This window comes from Natrix helvetica (genome assembly GCF_964273705.1).
Source record: "Natrix helvetica genome assembly, chromosome: 2".
NCBI classification, from domain to species: domain Eukaryota; kingdom Metazoa; phylum Chordata; class Lepidosauria; order Squamata; family Natricidae; genus Natrix; species Natrix helvetica.
In genome coordinates, this window is record NC_138552.1 from 233,366,660 (window position 1) to 233,388,741 (window position 22,082).

Sequence of the window (22,082 nt, forward strand, 5' to 3'; positions counted from 1 at the left end):
TTCTTTTTCTCTATAAGCCCCCTCCCTCTTCTTTCTCCCCATCTCTTTTTTTGCATGTATAAATAGTCCAGTGTCTTGTCCCAAAGGTACTTTTCAAAGGCAACTGGACTTTCTTGGGTTTTTCCCCCTTGAAAATGAACTGCAAAATAACTCAAAAAGCTTTTTGGATTAGAAGTGAAATGTCTTCAAAGCAAAAGTTAAGAAAGTCCAACTGCCTTTTTGAAAAGCACCATGGGACAACCATGACCTGCATGATTGAGAATTTCCATAAATAAGTCCAGGATTTTGTAGACATAGAAAATGATGATATACATTAAAATCAATATTTGAGTAGTCCAAGCTGGAGACAAATTTGTGTTCCAGGGATTTTAAGTCAGATTTGAGTGGAATTGTTTTCTGAATATTCAACTCCTAGGAAATAATATAATAGAAAATTAGGGAAGTGTGCCCTGTTAGAAGACCTGAAGGATGAAGTTGAGGTGACACTTCTGGAGAAGGTTGTATGTATGGTTGCTAGTAGCCAACATTGATTTGATGTCATATAATCAGTCAATAAATTATTATTTTCAGATTAATATTACATAAGGTTAAAGTAATGTGTAATATAATTTATGTGAAAGCACAACCAAGGAACTCTCTTTTAACACACAGTCTTGCCTTCTGTTCAGGGCACTTGGATCAGAGCAAAAATCATGGTCTTGTCGCTAATATGTTCCTCTCCACCAGTGACGTGCGGTGAGGTTTACGGCTGATGAGGCTGGTGACGTCATCAGGAAGGTGGGGTATGGGACCACGTGTGCTGGAGCCTGAGGCTGCCTCAGCCTCAAGCACACGTGACTCCATTACCCCACCCATTACCCCACCTTCCTGAGCACGCTTCGCCGGCTTGCGTTCTGCGATCCCCAACAGCAGCTGCTTTTCTGTGCGCCTGGCGTTTAGGACATCCGGCTATCTATCTAAACGCCAGACGCACAGAAAAGGATCACGGAGCGCTTCGCCGGCGAAGCGCTCTGCGATCCCCAACAGCAGCTGCTTTTCTGTGCGCCTGGCGTTTAGGACATCCGGCTATCTATCTAAACGCCAGACACACAGAAAAGGATCACGGAGCGCTTCGCCGGCGAAGCGCTCCACGATCCCCAACAGCAGCTGCTTTTCTGTGCGCCTGGCGTTTAGGACATCCGGCTATCTATCTAAACGCCAGATGCACAGAAAAGGATCACGGAGCGCTTCGCCGGCGAAGCGCTCTGCGATCCCCAACAGCAGCTGCTTTTCTGTGCGCCTGGCGTTTAGGACATCCGGCTATCTATCTAAACGCCAGACACACAGAAAAGGATCACGGAGCGCTTCGCCGGCGAAGCGCTCCACGATCCCCAACAGCAGCTGCTTTTCTGTGCGCCTGGCGTTTAGGACATCCGGCTATCTATCTAAACGCCAGACGCACAGAAAAGCACTGAAAAGCACTTTGCCTCCAAACCACTTCGTCTTGATGACATCGCCGACGTCGCTGCTGGGCACGGCCGGACGGAGGTAACCAGAGTGGCGCTGAGGGGTCCGGGCGGACGAAAGAGCGAGCGAGCGAGCAATGGAGGATCAGGCAGCTTGATCCTTGGTCGCTCGTCCGCCGGACTGCCTAGGCGCCACTCTTGCTACCTCCGTCCATCTGCGCATGGCAGCTGCGGCGACGTCAACAAGCCCCTGCCACTTCTGAATGTCTATTGCAGTCGCGAGGAGCGCGCAAAGTACAACGGAGGCAGGAAGGTTATTGGCGCTTCCGAGAACCCTCCTGCCTCTGCCGGTTGCCCAGCTGGCACCGCCTCACGCGCGCTCCTCCTCCTCCCTCCTCTTCCTCATATATATATATGAAACTCCCTTGTGGATATTATTATTATATATTATTATTTCATGATGAGAGGTGAGGCTCTGCCTCCAATGACCGCTCGTCCCTGCTCTCCACTACCTATAACAGAGGTGGGTTCCTACCTATTCGGTTCGGCCGAATAGGTAGTAGCTCCGGTGGACACGTGACCATACTGGTTCTATAATCAATTGTGCCATCTTGATTTTCTGTTCTGAACATGCACAGAACAATCTTCATTTAAAAATGTAATTTTTATTTTTAGTTTTTTAATGTTGTGTGCATGCACAGATCGTTTTAAACGAAAATGTGCATGCGCGCAGAGAACGCACACATTTTTTTACTACTGAACCGGTAGTAAGGGCGGATGAAACCCACCCCCGATCTATCTATCTATCTATCTATCTCTCTCTCTCTCTCTCTCTCTCTCTCTCTCTCTCTCTCTCTCTCTCTCTCTCTCTCTCTCTCTCTCTCTCTCTATATATATATATATATATATATATATATATATATATATATATATATATATATATATATATATATATATATATATATATATATATATATATATATATATATATATATATATATATATATATATATATATATATATATATATATATATATATATATATATATATATATATATATATATATATATATATATATATATATATATATATATATATATATATATATATATATATATATATATATATATATATATATATATATATATATATATATATATATATATATATATATATATATATATATATATATATATATATATATGATTTTTTGGGTGTGTGTGTATGTATGTTCCAACATAAGTCTGGAATGCCTGGAGCAATTTCAACCAAACTTGGTACAAATATTACTTATTCTCTGGAAACAAATACTGTAAGGGTAAGACACCCCTAACACCCATGGTGTGTGTCTGTGTCTGTGTCTGTGTGTGTTCCAGCATAACTCTGGAACGTCTGGGCTGCTGAAATGGAAAGGAATAAATTATATGTATAGTGTTAAATTACAGTTCTTTTGACAGTGATAGTGTGCATTAATGTGATAGTGTTAGGATACAGCCTTAAGATGGTGTCTACTGTACAGCTCAGTGGATTTGCCATGGTAATGGCTTCACAGTACTCCACAAGGGGGCTGCAACCGGATTATCAGCTAGTTATAAATAAATGAAATGAAGCTGAAAAAACAGGTCAGGATCAGAGATTTGAATTAGCCCAGACTTGGAGTAGAGTGGATTCATTTGCGGCTTGCTGTCTCCCAAGTAAATGTACTACAAATTGACTTGCTCTGTTTTAGAATTTGGACTTCCGTATGTCTGATACATTCTTCTAATAAAAAAAACATATTAGAGGTCTTCTTTTCTGATATAGTATGGTTTGCTAAAAGTTTAGTTAGCTGTTTTCTTCTCCTGCTGAAACTTACAGAATGTTACAAAGGAAGCCAGAATATAGAGAACACAGTAAATGCAATTTGAGTTACTTTTCTCTTCCCAGACAATAGGTAACTGCTGTAATTTTTTTTTTAAATGCTCTTACTGAGATAATCAAGCTCCCCGATTCTTTAGCGGAGAGTACTGTTTTTCAAAGCTCATCAAGCTGTCAGTCTATTTATCAATGATATGTGCTTTATCATACCAAATAAGTCAGCAGGAATTCACACACATTCCCTGACAGAGCAAGATGATAGTCCCAGTGGGTGTCTTCTCTCCCATGGAAAGCTTGGGAAAGCAGCACTTCCACAAGAGTCTAACAAAACTTTGGAAGTGCTAATCATGTGTTATGGGAAACAGGGCTTCTCAGCCACATCTGCCTACTGAGTAACTGGGTCCCTGTGGTCTGCCCTGTTTCAAATTGAAACCTCTTGTGGCTTGATTGTCTCGGAGGGTGTGCGTGAGTGAGTAGTCTGAAAAATCTTGACTTTGTTCCAGTTCCAGTAATAAATGTATATTTGTGTCCTGTGAGGAAACTATACATATTTTGCACATTAATCAAAGAACACCAGCCGAAGGGCAATCAATTGCAGCACAAAGCAATCCTCCTTTTTCTTTTCTTTTTTGGAAAGAATGTGTTGCATTTCATTGATCTGAAGCGATGGATTCTTTTTTTACTTTTTAAGGATAAACCAGCTCTCACAGAAGAGAGCTCAACATTGTACCAATTAAATATCGCTTCACTATAAAATTCCAGCTGAGATTTTTCAAATAAATCTTTTTTTTAAAAGAAAAATATTCTTCCCATAGAAGCTGTTCTTTTCTCAGTGCATGGTTTTATGCTCTTCTCTAAAAGTTGATTTTACAAATAGATGAAAGTGATTTCTGCTCGTAGACATTCTAACATATTACATCAAGCATCTTTTTAACACATTAGCAGATAAAAAGCAATGATCTATACTGGTATTTAATGTAGGCTTGGCCTCCCTGATTTACCCTCTGATAATTGTTTGGGAAATCCAAAAATGGACAGGAGGAGGGGATTATTTAAGTAATTCAATTACTTTGGAAGGTTTCATTCACAGCCAGCTATGTAAGCCAAGAGCTTACATCCAGAGTTCCACAAGGGATGAACGTGGGATCAAGATAAAAATTTTCCTAGCTAAAATTAATCATGAGCCTCTCCTGGCTTTTGCACATCACATTTTATAAGTACTTGATCCAAACAGCTTCCTGCATGATTGGTTCTTGAAAAGGCTTGGTGGAATAATCAATGGCCAATACAACAACAAGAATATCAGTAACTAATTTTGATGACTAATCAGTGATAAATGAATAGAATGAGCCTGTGTTCTGTAATAAATGCTACCCTGTTTCCCTGAATGTGTGAACTATTTCTTCATGGTAGAAGGGGAGGTGTAATGGGTCTCAACTTCTTCCATTACAATGCTTCAGTGTTTGCAGTGCCTCAGATAACACTTTGATACAATTTGCCTTTTATTGATTAATAATATTTCCAGTTTCTGTTAAAATCTTTCTTTGCTGCTATAGAATTTGCTTTGCTGTGCATGGCGCATGGTACTGAAATGCAAATGGAAGAACAGAGGCAGGCAGGAATAGCACTAGAACTTAGACTTATATAGTATAAAGTAAAGATGGACGCTAAATAAGGTGACATAAAGCACAGCAATTTGCAGGTAGTGTTTGAAGCGACATCAGCAACTGTCCATTGGCACCCTCTTGCCATGTCATGTTCTTGTAAGAAGCCAAGTTGAAGTCCATATTATAGTAAGGAATGGCTTCACACTGTTTTGTACATAATAGTCTCACCCTCCAGTCTTTAGTTCATTAGAAAACACACTGTGTATGTTGATAAGTAGCACAGCAGTATTTTTAGAGAGTAATCTTATCATTATTTGAGTACAGCAAGACACCAAGAACCTAATCTCTACTTGTTAAATGAAGGTCATTCCAGAGAGGGCACTGTCTTACGTGCTATCCTGTTTAAAAAATGGTCAGAATAATGAAAATGGAATTTGTTATTTAGTATGTATTGCTTGTTATGAATTGAAACGTTTCCAGATACGAGAGACCCAAAATTAAATGGGTTGTTGTTAATTAAGACTGTGGAACAAATCCTCCCCCCAGCAATATCAAAATGAGGTATCTTGATCTAGTTTAATAAAACCATCTCAGTTAGAAGCCATCTGGGAAAATGAATCAGTCTAATTGGAACTAAATAAAGCAAGATATTAGGGTCTCTCAGGACCTTGGACAGATCCTTTAGGTAGGTGTCCTTCACACAACTTGGGAAGTTGTCCCAGCAGGATGAAGGGATTTCTAATATGAATGTCTTCTTTTACCTACTTCCTCTGAAAAATGACCTATATCGCTTAAAGGTCTAATGGTATATTTTGTACTTAGAATATGTGGTGATGGAGACTGAGGATCCCAATAGAGCCATGTGTCACTTGGCCAAATGATGCCCACCACCCACCTCATATTCTTATCTGGGTGAGAATGGGAAATAATGCCAGAAAACAACAGGAATTAAAGGATCACTTGGGCGCACAGAAGAACTTCATCTTAATGAATCATATATTGCTGTTATTCTTAAAGTTTGTTTTTTGGCTTGGATATTAGGGCCTTTTATTTTACGTCATTTAAACCTGTAGATGTGTAGGAGAGAAAACAGAAACTAGAAAAAACAGAGCTGATGGTGAAATTTGGTAGGAAAAACTAAGGTTTTAAAATGTTGATTCTAAGAAAGGTAGAATTGTGATATTAGCATTTTATTTAATTCATGAATTGTTTTGAGAGGACACTGCAGAAGACATCCAGTCAAATTGAATTGACTCTGAATTTTTTTGCTATATATTTTTTCTTTATTTTCTGTTTCAGGAACAAGAAGATCCTAACAAGCTTGCCACAAGCTGGCCAGACTATTATATTGATCGCATCAATTCCATGGCAGCAGTAAGTAACACCTTTACTCTCTAGAAATTGTCTTGATCTGTCTAACTCTGCTTGATCTCGTCATCCACTCTAGTGCTGTTGGAGGGCCTGATTCTTAGAAATAATGCAGCCTCCTCATCTTTCTACATTTTCCTAAATTGTAAATAGTCACAAAGATTTTAAGCCAATGGTGCAACTGCTATCAACTCAAGCATTGCCCCAGGCTTTCTGTTGCAGGTTAAGGTTAGTAGTCCAAAATTGGGTTGGTCAAAACCTATTTTAGAAGATTTTCAGGACTCTTGAGGCATGGGGGCTTTAGAGTATTATTTTGCAGTTTAAATCTCCTAAAGGTAAAGGTTCCCCTCACACATATGTGCTAGTCGTTCCCAACTCTAGGGGGTGGATCTCATCTCTGTTTCAAAGCCAAAGAGCCAGCTCTGTCCAAAGATATCTCCGTGGTCATGTGGCCGGCATGACTAAATGCTGAAGGTGCATGGAACACTATTCCCTTCCTGCCAAGGTGGTCCCTATTTTTCTACTGCATTTTTACATGCTTTCGAACTGCTAGGTTAGCAAGTACCAGGAGCTCAGTCCGTTATGCGGCACTAGGGATTCAAACTGCCAAACTACTGACATTTCTGATCGACAAGCTCAGTGTCTTAGCCACTGAGCAACCGCGTCCTGTTTTAAATATCCTAAATGATGTAAAAATGGGGGGGGACCCCTCTGAAGTTTGGCCTTACTTGAAGAAAAGGGATCACAAAAGAGCCTATGGCTGCCAATAAGCAATTTTGCACTCTATCTCTAAGCTCTTACATTTATGGAGAGAAATGAAAAATGAAGATGCTAGCTAGGAACCCTTCCATATTTATTTAAAGAGGGTAAAAGCAGCATGCCTTTATCTCTATTTATATATTTTTTAACTTAACTTATATTTTTTTAACTTAAAAAAGGCTACTTCACTAATCTTCAATGACAGAAAGTCGAAGGGACCTTGGAGGTCTCCAAACCCCTGCACAAGCAGCAGATCGTTATCATTCCAGGCAAATGGTTGTCTGGTATCTTTTGAAAACCTCCAGTGATGGGGCATTCATAACTTCTGAAGGCAAGCCGTTCCACTGGTTGATTGTTCTCACTGTTAGGAAATGTATCCTTAGTTCTAGGTTTATTCTCTCCTTGATTAGTTTCCATCAATTGTTTCTGTATTGCCTTCTGGTAGCATTCCTTCAGACACTGGAACATTGCTATCATGTTACCCCTAGTCCTTCTTTTCACTAGACTAGGCAAACCCAATTCCTGCAACCATTCTTCATATGTTTTAGCCTCCAGCCCACTAATCATCTTTTTGGCTTTGCTTTGATCCAGTCCAAAACTTTCAGACTATCTGGTTATCTTTCTGTTCATTTTCACCTCAATGTATCTAGCTATGGATCTATGATGCCATGTTTCCACCCTCTTCCCTAGCCATTCAAGGGCAATCCTGATAACTTTTTGGCCTGTAGAACAAATAAATAGTTTATGCTTTTCTGGATTCAGTGAGAGGCAAGGAAAATAGGCATGTTTTGGTAGTTCTTAGGAAACACTTCTCTTATCTTGTTCTGAAACATATGAAGCATTTGGTGGAATGGATCTTTGTACTTCTGTGTACTTATAAACATATGATAATCATTATTACTACCATCTTTCCTTCCTCCTCTTTCAGCAATATAAAATGGTGAACAGTTCAGGCATTCTTCTTTCTGTCTTCAGTAGCTTGAACTTAATAATGCAAGCCCTTTCCTGCTTTATGAGAAGAAAGAAAAGTTACTTTTACACTACTGTGTTGCTTTTGGAAACTTGTCAGTACTTGTACTCCAAGATATATTCATTTTGTTAGAAAGGTTTGCAAACGAATGACTGAAGCTGCTCTTTAGAACCGTGACTACCCCGAACCTATGATGTGTGTGTGTCAAAGGCCAACAAGACAGCTGTTACGGATTTAAATTTCATAATTTAGAAATAATTTACTTGGAACATAACAGTTTGATGGAGCAGAAAAGAAAATACATCTTTCAGCACACCTAACTCCACTTTGGATAACTTTCAGTTCAACCCACTTCTATAAACAATGGGGACAAAGAACAGGCAATGCATGAAGGTTAATGTATAGGCAGTTCCTATAAGAATGATGTCAGATGTTTCCACTTTCCTTGTTCAGGTGTCAAAGTCACTGGATGAGGAGTTTTGCTGTTTTTTTTAAAAAATGTACACTCACAAATTAGCTCTAAGTTATTTGATACTGCGGATATATGGCTGTTCCATCTTTATGGATAAATCCCCCACAAAAGGCTGGTAGGAATAAGATTAGTTCCTTAATGGCAGCCACTACTGGAGAGAGATTATCTATGAGAGTATTTTGGGGTGATTGATTTTTGCAATGTTTAAATTTCATTTAGACAGAAATCTTAACTGTTCAGTAACCGCAACTCTAAGAAAAAAAATTCACTATAACCTTTATTGGCAAAGGGCAGAGGGTACTTGGGAGTGAGCGAGTGAAAAAATATTACTTAATAGAAGAAAGCAAAAATTAAAATATTTTTATTTTCTTCTACTGAGGTTGATTTTTTAAAACTTTTTCTTGCTAGCTTTTTAATGTTTGGTTTAATTCTTTTTTACTTTCTTGCTGTAAAGGACTGCCCTCTCTGTTAAGAGAGACAGTAACTTGCTTGGCTTTAGTGGACTGAATTTGACTTTCCACAGAGGTTACTCTCAAAGGTTTAGTCCAAATCTCTGGGCCAGTTGAATAGCATACAGTATAAAGGTCAAATTACTTCACTGACTGACCATCCTGAAGTTTAGACTTCTATTGGAATATCCAACTCTGGATTCTTAAACTGCAAACACAAAATGAGATGGAAAGTTTTGGGAAAAAGGAGTAGGATATAAAGGGTATGAGTGAAAGAAAATTTTTAATGGAAACTTTATTTGAAAATTTTGCTCCTGTAAATGCAAGGGACATGGTGGCTCAGTGGCTTAGACACTGAGCTTGTTGATCAGAAAGGTTGGCAGTTTGGCAGTTCAAATCCCTAGCATCGCGTAACGGAGTGAGCTCCCATTACTTGTCCCAGCTTCTGCCAACCTAGCGTTCAAAAGCACATAAAAATGCAAGTAGAAAAACATCTTTGGTGGGAAGGTAACAGTATTCCGTGCACCTTCGGTGTTTAGTCGTGCCGGCCACATGACCACAGAGATGTCTTCAGATAGTGCTGGCTCTTCAGCTTTGAAACTGAAATGAGCACTGCCCCTAGAGTTGGAAACGACTAGCACATACAGTATGTGCGGAGGGAATCTTTACCTTTACCTTACTGTAAATGTCTGAGAATATTGGTGGGTTTTTTCTTTTTACTTTTTTCTTCTTGCAGTTATTTAAAATCAACTGCAGGTAAAAAATGAAATATACAAAGAAATTTTAATCATGTCTATTTGACATCCAAACTTTCAAAATCAGAGAGGCTTACTAGAAAGTAGAATCTTTTCTTTCAGCTTTGTTGCTGAAGGTTTTATTTTCTTGACAGCATCCAAATGGTTTCTCCAACTTGATTGGTGGGTAGTGCTTGATTAATCTTAAATTACTCAATAATTGCATCTCTTCTCCTGTTCTGGATTCATAACTCTTTCATGGTCTCATCCAAACAGATGCAGACCTTATATGCTTTTGATGAAGAAGAAACAGAAATGAGGAATAAAATAGTTGAAGACTTGAAAACAGCTCTGCGAACTCAGCCCATGAGGTATGTCATATATATATATATTTTTCATTTTTCGGATGCTTTTTAGGTTAAAACTATCATGGAAGAAATGAGATACAAGATACAACTTCCCTTGTTCTCTAAATACCATGAGACAACACCAGGCTAATTGAAGATACATTTTATTTTATTTTAGAATGAAGTTTACAGAGTAGTCTGTCACCTTCCACCTTCTTTTTTAAGTATACCTAAGCTTATATCTCAAACAATTATATACATTTCCCTTTCTAAATTTACTCTTCTTTGACACCTTCCATCTGAACAATATTGAATGTTGAAAATCTTTTTTCCCCTTTCTAGTTATTTTTTTTTAACCTTCAAATCCGTCTGCCTTTCTGATAATCTAGTTGATGCTTTCATATGTGAACTCTATACATCTCCTTTCTCCACTGCTTAAATCTGTTCTGGGTCTTAACAGCTTTTACAATTCCAATACTTTATTACTACCACTATGTGAAATGCTAAGCTTCTAATATACGAAATGACAGAAATAGCAGGAAACATGGGAAGTTTGTACATAGAACTTGATAAAATCTTCACTCCTGCTAAATTCCATTTGTGTAGGCTATACGCAGTTGTTGCACAGGATGAATCTCCTCCAGTAGAATCTTGATATGTTAGCATAAAATATTAGGCAATCTGCTTTTAGTTTTCTGCATGAATCACTAGCGTTGCGCAGAGATTTGTAGTCCAACAATTGCTCTTCACTTTGGTTCAGTACTTCCATGATAGAAACTTGCTGAATATCAGAGAGGGAGAAATCACAGAGGATGTAACCAAGCCACGTTTCCTTCTGTTGCTGACGTAAGGTTTTTAAAAACAATGATACAGTACTTCCAATTATTGATTAATCAGCCTCATCAACCTTTTTTGTCCCAATAAGTTATTCCATAATAGGCAATGGATAGTGTAGACAATTTTTCTACTTGCCACAATTTTTCTACATGTCCATAACGTGTATACTATATATAGTTTCCTATCATCCTTTTCTATCATGCCAGGAAAGACATTACTAATAGGACTGGCTTTTTTTCTGAAACCTTTCGGAGTTCATTTGGATTTTTTTCCAAATAAGTCCAGCATTACTTTGGCTAAAGACCTCTGACAGCAGGCATTTATTTCCTTTGTTTATAACAGCTGTAATGAGTGTCAGCAGCAGCAGCCACAAAGTATCACATAAAGTCTTTGCTTCTAAATTGCTGGCTGCAGCCCTGAGGGCTTATCCTCTCCCCCCACTTTTTTTTTCTTTTTTAGCAATCGCCAAGCCAAATTTTAAGCTAAGTCTCATAGCTCAACTGATTCCAGAGACTCAGTTTGCTTATTGCAGGATTGACTATATGCCAACACTCGTTACCTAAGCCAGTTCGGTCTTTAATGGAAAAGAGAGGTTCTTGTGGCTCTATCCAGTCCTTTTTGATAGAAAGTCCCCCAAGATATTGGTCTTGGAACCAAAAAAGGATGGTTGCTGTTTTGTAATGCCAGTTAGAAAGCCTTATAATCACACCTCTGGCTGAACCTGGAGTAAGCAATAAAGTTGCCTTAGTGTTCATATTGAATATCTGGCAAAATTGAATATGTTTATGGCATACACTCACCCATAAAATTAATTTTATGAAGTGTTTATATATCTTGCTAGCTGATTCCGTTCTAATTAGGTTTGTATCATTCTTTGCCAAAGAGAAGTCAAACTTTGCACTTAGGACACCTCATTTGTAGCTCAGAAATAATCACAACATATTAAACACATCTGCAGAATCTTTCCTGTTTCCAAGATCACCCTCGGACATCGGTGGTATAAAACTTAAAACAGAGGGAGGAGGTAAACTTTCTGTATATCTCATACAAGCCTTTCAAGTGACTGAGCTGCTGAATTTTGAACTTTCACCAAGATGTTTCTACATTTGGTCCAGAGATGTTCTTGACATTAGGGCTGTGTACATCGTCAAAGGCCACAGAGATCCAATGCAAATTAGCTAAATAAGCAGTGCCATGAAGAGAGGACACCATTACATCATCCCTACTTAGTAAGAATTATGAGCCAGATTATCTCTGCCTTGGTGCCTTGGTGCCTTTTCTATCTTGAGGTAGAAAAACACAGTTCTGCAAGGGATTTTGCTGCTCGTCAAGATAAATCGTCTATAACTGTTGATTGTATTTGTTCGTTTTTATTTGATTCAATGATGTCTATAAAGTAAGAAGAAATTTGGGCATGCAAGTAGCTGGCCTTATTCTAGAAATAAAAAAGTCTGCCTCAATTGTACTGGAGGGAATCTCCTGTATATTTAGTGAAAGTCCATTGTTCTTTCAGATGATAGTTACATGGCCACAAGAGGACCACATTAATAGAACAGCCTTTTTTTCCTTTGTAATAAGAGTTTGAGGTCCAAATTGAACTCAAATGTATTTTGGTAAAGCGAATGGGTCCTTTGGTATGAAAGGTAGATTTTTACAATAAAGTTGATCTTTAATAGTAGCCGTTGTACATATCTCCAAGTCTGGTACAACTGAACTGTAGAAATGCTTTAGCAATTAGAGCCAATTCAGCAATTGCAAAACATTCAGTCACACTGCTTAGGGAAGACCTGACAATAACATGAAAGGAACAATTGGAAGAGAGTGAAGATTCCTTGTGAGTTGGTTTTAATCATCAGCAACTACGATAATAAAAATATCAGGTTTTGAAACACAGGGGAAAATGTGTAGTGCCGCTTCTGTTAATCATCAGTTACCTCGGCAAGTCAGGATGTTGTGGAAAAGAAAAAAGTTCTAAATAGAATAGGCAAAACTTAGCTGGACTTTTGTTAAAGATTGAACAAAATGGAAAAGTATCAAGAAAACTCATTTTCTTTTAGCCAAGAAATAACTTCCATCATCTAGCTGATTTTTTAAAGAAGTCATTGGAAAATGTGTGTTTTATTTTAGCATGCTTTGTCTTATTCTTCTCATGACTTCTGGTAGATGGAACCTATTTCAATCCATATTTTAGACCAGGATATAAGACCAGGATTTTTCAATGGTGAACATGTTGCTTGATCATAATATCTGAAGTAAACATGGAATTGAAGAGCAGTTGCCAGCTAGGTTTAAGATGTGCAGGGCAAATTAATTATGACATTCCATTTCCATAGAATGCGATATGAATGAAACTCAAAGAAATGATTCTGTAGGACATTTTTAAATCCTCTGTCCATAAAGAGCACAATTTTTGTTAGGCAAGGGTTTCATTGTGAATGACTGTATTCCAGTGACTGTATTCTAAGAAGTGGATGGAGTAAACAAAAACTAAATACATTTTTATCTAAACTAAACATACATTTAATTTCAAGATGCATGCTTGTCTACAGTAGTTGAATCAACCATAGGTGTCATTTGTTGGACTAGGAGCAACATTGTTCAAATTGCAATGGCTGGGTTTACAAAACAGAGCAAGACTTTAAAAAACTGATCCAGATTGGATCTTAAAAAAATCTATATGATGGCTTGGCACAATATGCAAATGCAACTAGTTTTTAGAACATGTAGAATAATTGCAATGTATAGAAATATCCAAGCTAAGTGCTTCAGTCAATTAAAGTCTTACGGTTTTCTACAAGAAAAATAAGAACACAAAAGACATCCTAAGATGGAGAATATGGGGTTTTCCAGGTTATTTCAGAAACAATAGCTCCTAAGCGGGCATATTGCCTATTGGGTTTTCAAGGATTGAAGGTTTGCTGGATGAGACCTCAAGAAGGTAACACCAAACGCCACTGTTGTGTGTCCCCTCCTTTGATGCAGATGGGAATGTTGTTCTGCAAATTAGTTTTGAAAGAATGCTTTGCTTAGGGCATTGAAGCCAAGTCCCCTTTGGAAAGCTTTACTAGGTGGGAAAGAAAACCAATTCTATCATAACTTTTACTTGGCTGTGTTAAGTTTTCCTCAAATAGGTTTTTCTCCTCTCTGAAAAGCATCGACTGATGTTTTTCCTCATCTGAAAAACTCATCCATAGGTGAAAAACAGCAAAGAAATGTTAAGATGAAAATGTTACTTAAATGCCAAGACTGTAAGTCACACAAAGCAACACTTACCTTTTTGGGGAAATGAGAAATGCAATCCTGGAACTGGAAAGCCAAAACTAACAATAGACAAGCAAATCATTGCCATCTTCATGCTTTTTCATTGCTTATGCCAGTGAAGATTGGAAAGAATGCAATCCCAAAGTGATTTTTTATATCCTGGCCATTTAATGCATTTCTGTCTAACCATTTGTGGTATGTGTTTGCTCTTAAGCTTTGTTTGTGCGCAAAGACTAATTTTAAAGTTCAGGCTGGAACAGGTACCAAACCTCAAACTAAATCTCTTGATACTCTCTGTAAAGCTTTGGTTTTCTCCAGATTTGTAACCAGTGAGATAAGGTTACCAACGAGATAAGCTATGCAAGGAATCTGCCCCAAATATTATATAGTTTCTCTGATTCCTCTTTAGGAATAAAATATAGTTATTCCAGATTTCTATTGTTTGATATATTTTGTGCATATGCATTGGAAGCTCAAATAAAATTTAAAAACAATATTATTTTATGGTCTCATCTTACGGAAATGCTGCAAAGTGATCTGATATTGGGAGCCACATGAGTTGTGCCAAATTTTGAAACTCCAAATATCTGAAACAGGCCTACATATTTGCACAGTTAGGCCTCAAATGGTTGTTTCATGGAAATTGTATTGGTTCCATCTTAGATTTGAATTGTTTTGTTCTGCCGCAGGCCACTTGAAATGTACCTCTCAGTACCATTTTTTAATATTTATGGACTACTTTAGGCTAGAAGAGATACATTGTCAGTAGCACACATTTGAATTTAACAAGGGATATTTGTTGAGTTTTGATTTTTATCATCTTAAAGTGGATGTTCCATCATTGGAGGTTTCAAGAAAAGATTGAGCAACTATTTGATGATTAGGGGACTGGAGACTAAAACATATGAAGAACGGTTGCAGGAACTGGGTATGTCTAGTTTAATAGAAAGAAGGACTAGGGGAGACATGATAGCAGTGTTCCAATATCTCAGGGGTTGCCACAAAGAAGAGGGAGTCAAACTATTTTCCAAGGCACCTGAGGGTAGGATAAGAAGCAATGGGTGGAAACTAATCAAGGAGAGAAGCAACTTAGAACTGAGGAGAAATTTCCTGACAGTGAGAACAATTAATCAGTGGAACAGCTTGCCTCCAGAAGTTGTGAATGCCCCAACACTGGAAGTCTTTAAGAAGATGTTGGATAGCTATTTGTCTGAAATGGTATAGGGTTTCCTGCCTAGGCAGGGGGTTGGACTAGAAGACCTCCAAGGTCCCTTCCAACTCTATTGTATTGTATTGTATTGTATTTGTCTGGGATGGTATAAGGACTGCTGGCTTGAGCAGGGGCTTTGAATACAAGACTTCCAAGGTCCCTTCCAGCCCTGTGATTCTATGATTTTAAAGTTGTCCATTTTTGCATCTTACCACAAATGTAACTCTACATTATACCAACCAAAAATATTGATCAGACTGTTTTTTGATTGTGTGTTGCAGAAACTTTCAGCAGGGATTCCATGCATGCATCATTTCCCAGATTATTAACTCCTTTCTTGTAGGTCTATATAAAGTGGCCATGCCTTACCATGTCTTGATTAATTAAGTACACTGAAGCAGCTCCTTCAAGTAGCATTGGCAAATGAATGCTCAGCCATTCAGTTCCATGAGTGGTATAGCCATCTCTGCATCACTAGCCAGTATCACAAGATTAGGTTTCATGGCTATCCATCTTCTTAAATCTATGTAGTATTATAATGATGCAGGAAAAGATCAAATATTGCAAACAGTGGAATAGAAAAAAATGAAATTCTGAAAGACCAAACATTACTAAAGTTTCCATTTGTTGTAGGGTGTGGTACAAACTTAAACACCTCTTGGGGTTTTATTCTGTAAGTATTTGTAAGACAGAGAGATTGTGTGTGTGTGTGTGTGTGTGTGTGTGTGTGCGTGTGTGTTCCACAGAGGCCTAGGGAGCTTACAACAAATCAAAGTAAAACACATCATTTTAAACTTTAGAAATAGAAAACACATAATAGCAGGAGGGAAAAAACAGTAGCAAACAAATATTTTTTCAATACCATGTGATAAAAATAGCATGTGATAAAAACAGTAAAGAGGATTAGAACTAAAGTCCTTTCTAAATATAAGCCATCATCAGTTCCTGGAAGATTATTGGTGAACAAATGAAATGTGTCTCCCTAGAGGGAGTATAAAATGTTTATACAACTATCCAAAAATCTGTCTCAGGAAGTGTAGGAATTCACAAGAGACTCAGAACTTGCAAAGGAAATCTTGATATGCAGGACAGATTCATTTTGGGGAAATTGGTCCTTCACAGATCAGGATGCTACCTTTTCAGATTCTGTGCATAACTGCATATGGAGCTTCAGGCTTTCTTCTCCCTCCCAAATTGTCAAATATACCAGAATTTCAGCATTCCTGTGTGGTATATTTAAGTTATAAGAATGAATTGGGGAACTTTGGGATATAGCCATCTTGCAAGGTTAGAACCATTTTAAAAAGATACTACTTTAATATAATGTGGAAGTGTTAAGAAGGCTGATTTGGGGATTGGTGGAGTCTCTGACTCTCACGATATCATTTTACCCCAAGCAGTGCACGGTCAGCACCCGTCATCTTGAATTTATTGAATTGTACCTGGAAACAAATTAAAAGCCAATTCATTTGAATAAAGTAAGGTGCCTTGTTTCCAGATAGATATTTTAAGTGTCAATAAATAATTTTCTCTTATTTTCTCTGGTCTGTATATCTTATGATAAATTATTTATGAGTAGTATGATTTCCCCCCACTTTTCCACTTTATTAAGTACATCATATGGTTGGAAAAATGCCTATTTTTAAGTTGTTGACCTACATCCATAGGTAACTGTATAATGTCATAATTGCAATAGCCATTTTTCTAACTGAGATCTCAGGAAATACTGGATAGTCTAAAAGAAAGATTGAAATATAGATTTCCCCCCCTTGGCTGTTGAGGATAAAATCATTTTTTATTTGTAAAGAAGCATATTCTAAAGAGAATTTTCAGCCAATGAACTTTATAGGTTTAATATTCTCATAAATAAGGAAAATGTAACTATATGTAGATAAATAGTGGGCAATAGTATTTTATCTATTTTAGTAGATGATTTGCAGTTTAAAGTGAACTGGTACATGCTTTTAATTTTAATTTTCTATTGACAGAAAAGTAAACTTTATGTAATATACTGGGCAATCTTTTATTTTCATGTCTCAACAAAGAAATACAAAATCAGATTGTTTGTTGGACGTGAATTTCTATTATTTTTTCCATCAGTATTTCAACCAAACAACTGACCGACCAATGAGGACATTGTGTTAGTTATTTTCTAACATAGAAAAAAGATGCTTAGATAGGAGAAAATGTGGTCAAAAGGCTGTTAATAAGGTGGGGAGGAGGACAGCAAGTATTGCTCAAACCTTTATCCTTGTAGAAATTGTTTTGTTAGATCAGGTGAGTCATTGTTTTTTCAACTTATGTTATTTCAAGTCATTTAAATGCATGATGTTGGATCCATAATGCAATTTCTCTTTGTAGCAGAAAGCAGGGGGTGCTGAATGAATTTTATTCCACATACACATCTGCCTCCGTAAAGCAGTTTGCCCAGATCCTCAGCTGTGTACACTTTAGAGTTTCCCAAATTAAGAGAAAAGACAATTTGGTTGTTTTATTAATCTGACACCATTTATGCCAAGTGCTTTCATTGTCCTTTTTTTCCCCCTATCTCTGAACAGATTCGTAGTAAGATTTATTGAGCTGGATGGCCTGAGCTGCTTGCTGAACTTTTTGAAGAGTATGGACTATGAAACCTCTGAAAGCCGTATACACACATCCGTTATAGGATGCATCAAGGCTCTGATGAACAACTCCCAAGGACGAGCCCATGTTCTAGCCCACCCGGAAAGCATCAATATAATTTCACAGAGCTTACGTATGGAGAACATCAAGACCAAGATTGCTGTGCTGGAGATCCTTGGGGCTGTTTGCTTAGTGCCAGGAGGTCACAAAAAAGTTCTTCAGGCCATGCTTCATTACCAGGTCTATGCAGCGGAGAGAACAAGGTTCCAGGTAAAAATGATGAATTGAGCAAGATGACCTGTAGAGCTAGTTTTTGCATAAAACAGGATCAGTCAATCAAAATAGAGCTGGAAGGGACTTTGGAGGTCTTCTACCAACGCCCTGCTCAAGTAGGAGACCCTACACCATCAGATGGGTGGCTGTCCAGTCTTAAAACTGGACTTTAACTGTTCTTAAAAACCTCCAGTGGGTAAGTTGTAAGAAACCCTACAACTTCTGAAGGCAAGCTGCTCTTCACTGTTGTCCTCACTGTTAGGAAATTTCTCCTTATTTCCAGGTTGCTTCTCTCCTTGATTAGTTTCCATCCATTGTTTCTTGTCCTGCCTTCAGGTGTTTTGGAGAATAGCTTGACTCCGTCTTCTTTGTGGTAGCACCTCAACTACTGGAATACTGCTATCATGTCACCCCTAGTCCTTCTTTTCTCTAGACTGTCCAGACCAAGTCTAGGATCATATTTGTATTATTTTGTTTAGTAACCTTCCATATCTTAACTTCACATTACTACTCAAGACAGACATTTCACCTAGAGCATAAAATCAATAATATGTGAATTCCTCCCTGGGTTTGTGAGAATTTTGGGCCACTATGCTGAGCTAGACGATTTCAGAGTATAGTAGCCAAAAGAACAACTGACATAAAATGGTCAATCCTATAGCAATTGTTTTTCAGAGAAAAAAAGAAAGGAAGAAAAACGAGAGAAGCTTCTCTTCCCACTCTCTTCTAGGCTTTTTATACCAATTCAACTTTTATTTATTTTTTGAACAGATAGCTATCCACCTTTTCTGTCTTTTCATAGAATAACAGTGGATCCGAGAGACATTTTTCTAAATAAAAGTGATGCCAGACTTTTTATGAGTAACTTTCCAAGTATTTATTGACTGGCTGAAATAATTTCAAAATTTAATCAGTCAGAGCTGTGAGCCTGTGGCATCCTGCTGACTGCATTTGTCCTAACATTTATTTTAGCAGTAATATTACTAGCATTACAAAATAATGATAAGAGAGTATATACAGTATAAGTATGTGTACTTCAAGTTGCTTAGAAAGACTACATGGATTGAAATAAGTATCCAAACATTGAACCAAATGTGGATATGTAGTAACAGAGCAGTTCATAGGATGAACACTGAGTATATTTGCTTTGCTTTTGGAAACACTTTCATCATACTCAGAAAACTGAGTCTTAAAGTTGTGATTAAAATTTGGCAATTATAGGTGTGCAATACTTGGATTGAAAGCAGGAATAGGATTTTGGATCAAGTGTGGACGAACTCAGTGTAGTGGCCAGGCTTTATCATGATAATATACTTTTGAGTTAAGGGAAACCTAAGGAATTAAACTATGCCCCATTGCTCTGTCACTTCTTTTAATTCAGGCATCTATTTTCCTTGACTTGTTTAAGGAACCAGCGACAGGTACAGGAAATGTGCTCATGCCAGATCCAAAGCATATTTCCTCCTACAGATCCAAATATTGAACATCTCGGTTTGTGATATACCAAATTTACATGCATGCCAAGTAATTTTGGAGTCAGGTATTTTTTAAAAATATGTTGATATGGGAATTTTTGCTCTTAGAACCAATATTGTATATATAGGAGCATTTAACAATTTTGTGAAACAGTGAAATGAAAAACTAAAGCTAGAAATTCCCTGCCTAATCTGTCTCTTTAACAATCTAAAAGTGAATAAAAATAACGGGGAAAAAGTCATTTCTTAATTAGTATGGAATAGCATTATTTTTTTTACAGAATATGTGTAAAAATGTAAGACTACATTTTTGACAAGTTATTGTTTATTGTTGAGTATTTTAGGAACCTTTAGGAACTAACATCCGATTTTTTCCATGAATGCGTAGAATGTGCCTATATACATGTGTAGTGTAAAAGGAGTTAAGGATGAATCTTTGCCTGCTTGTTTTTTTTTTAGTTCCATTCCGAACATAATTTCATTTTATTTTCTTGTTTATCTGTTTTTCTGAAACTAAATGCCATCATTTCTTTCTGCAAAATTCCTTTCAATAGTCTAAACTTTTCCAAGGTACTTCAGGCCTTCCTTCCCTCCCTCCTTCCTTCTGTTTGGTGTTAGAAGAGCTAGCATTAACATATCAGATTCAATGTTAAATCTAATGTAGCTGCTTCTACCATTATAAATAGTCATGCGGTAATGCTTGTCAGATTTCTGTGATTAAAATCCAGCAGTTGTTGTAGAAAACCAAATATCTAGTCACTTCCAAAAGGTTGAAATGATAGTGCTCTAAATCAATCACCTAAAATGTTTTGAGATTTGGATTAACTTCTTACCCAAACTATGGACAGATAATTGTGAGGAATTATAATAGTTTTCTGGATAAGGGGTGAATTGTGAAATATACAGAAAATTTATCAGAAATATATAAAATTTTTATCAGAAAAATGTCTTCGCAATATTCAGCTGTAGCAGTTACCACATGTATATTATATAGAAAGAGGAAGGAATGTATAATTGATATCTCTTTTTTATGTTATATTTATTACCAAAGGTATGCAAATATCTAGGAAATCCTTTAACTTCCCATTGACATTTTAAGAGGAAATGCCTTCTGTCATTTAGGCAGTATCATTTAGATTTGCCCAGAGAATGGAATATTCCACAGGGCTTGAAATTTGCTGAGTTAAGTTAATTCCAGTCAATCATCATAGGTCTCCCTGCCTCTTCCCTTAGATATTAACTATTCAGCCTCAAACGTCAGCCCTGATGTTTTGGCACTGACAGCAAAAGTGTTATTAATGTTCTTCCAGAATAGTAAAAATTAATGATGAAAAATCCTCTCAGCCAAAATGACAAAGAAGTGAAGACACTGAGTAGAAGGATTCTTTTTTTAGCTTTCTTGGTCTTCGATTGAAGAGGAAATTGTGGGTTAATAATTCCAAGGAGAAAACATTTGAAACTCTTTCCCTTCCTAGATGATTAAAATGAATATGTCTATACAACATCTTCTTCCAACCTAGAAATTCTCTTATTAAGTAGTAAGCACAATTCTCTTCTGTGTCAGTCAGTATGGCTAACCATCTCCCTTTTTACATATGTATATAAATACATATATGTGAATGTGTATTACAGATGCCAGAATGGAGACTTATTCCTTGATATATGGCCTATACACAGCAGACTTTTGCAACAGTGCTTTCATCAGTGTATTATTCTTTTAACCTGAAGATTGATTAGCACAAATCAAACCTCAAAGTCTTAATAATGTAGATTTTAATGTCTATTATACTTCCTAAAATAGAATAGCTATCTCAAACAGTCATTCACATACCCAAATAAGTGGGAACAAAGAACTCAGCTAATGCTTTCAATTTGGAAAAGCATGCATGATTATTTGTCAAGATGTCTAAATACCCAGAAAGACAAGAAGAATTCATTTCCATTACAAGGGAGAAAATAACATAGCATGAACACTCCCTAACATATGGGCTGTTGTGCTGAAAATAAGATCTACTCTGGGGGGAAAGCCAACAGTTACATTGTAAGCCCAATGATCCTCTGGATAGTAGGCTATCAATTTTTTAAAACAAACAGGAAATATCTCACTTCAAGGTTGATTGCTGAGCATTAAAAGGATAACAGTACATAGGCTATCCTCCAGAGTTGGGATAGATAATCTCCAGATGTTTTCGAATATAACTCCCACATTGGCTTGAAGTGAAGGGTACTACTTTTACCTATCCTTGCTCTGTAGTCTCAACTTTTAATTCTAAATTGAAATGGAATTAAATACATCATATTGTTCAGGCACAATCCAAGAATACTATCCAGAAACAACAACAAAAAAGCAGACAATTAGCAATACTTATTTGCTTAATCATTGTGATTGAATAGA

General features: G+C 37.2%; 1 protein-coding gene across 7 annotated transcripts in view; it reads left to right on the plus strand.

Annotated features, from left to right (window-relative positions):
• Window positions 1-22,082, plus strand: part of DAAM2 (dishevelled associated activator of morphogenesis 2) — a 239,767-nt gene that overhangs the window by 138,938 nt on the left and 78,747 nt on the right. For all 7 annotated transcript variants that reach the window (XM_081940830.1, XM_081940828.1, XM_081940829.1 and 4 more), the window contains 3 exons: window positions 6,210-6,284; window positions 9,939-10,033; window positions 17,876-18,209. In XM_081940830.1, coding sequence (XP_081796956.1) covers window positions 6,210-6,284; window positions 9,939-10,033; window positions 17,876-18,209 — 504 coding nt within the window. The remainder of the gene's footprint in view (window positions 1-6,209; window positions 6,285-9,938; window positions 10,034-17,875; window positions 18,210-22,082) is intronic.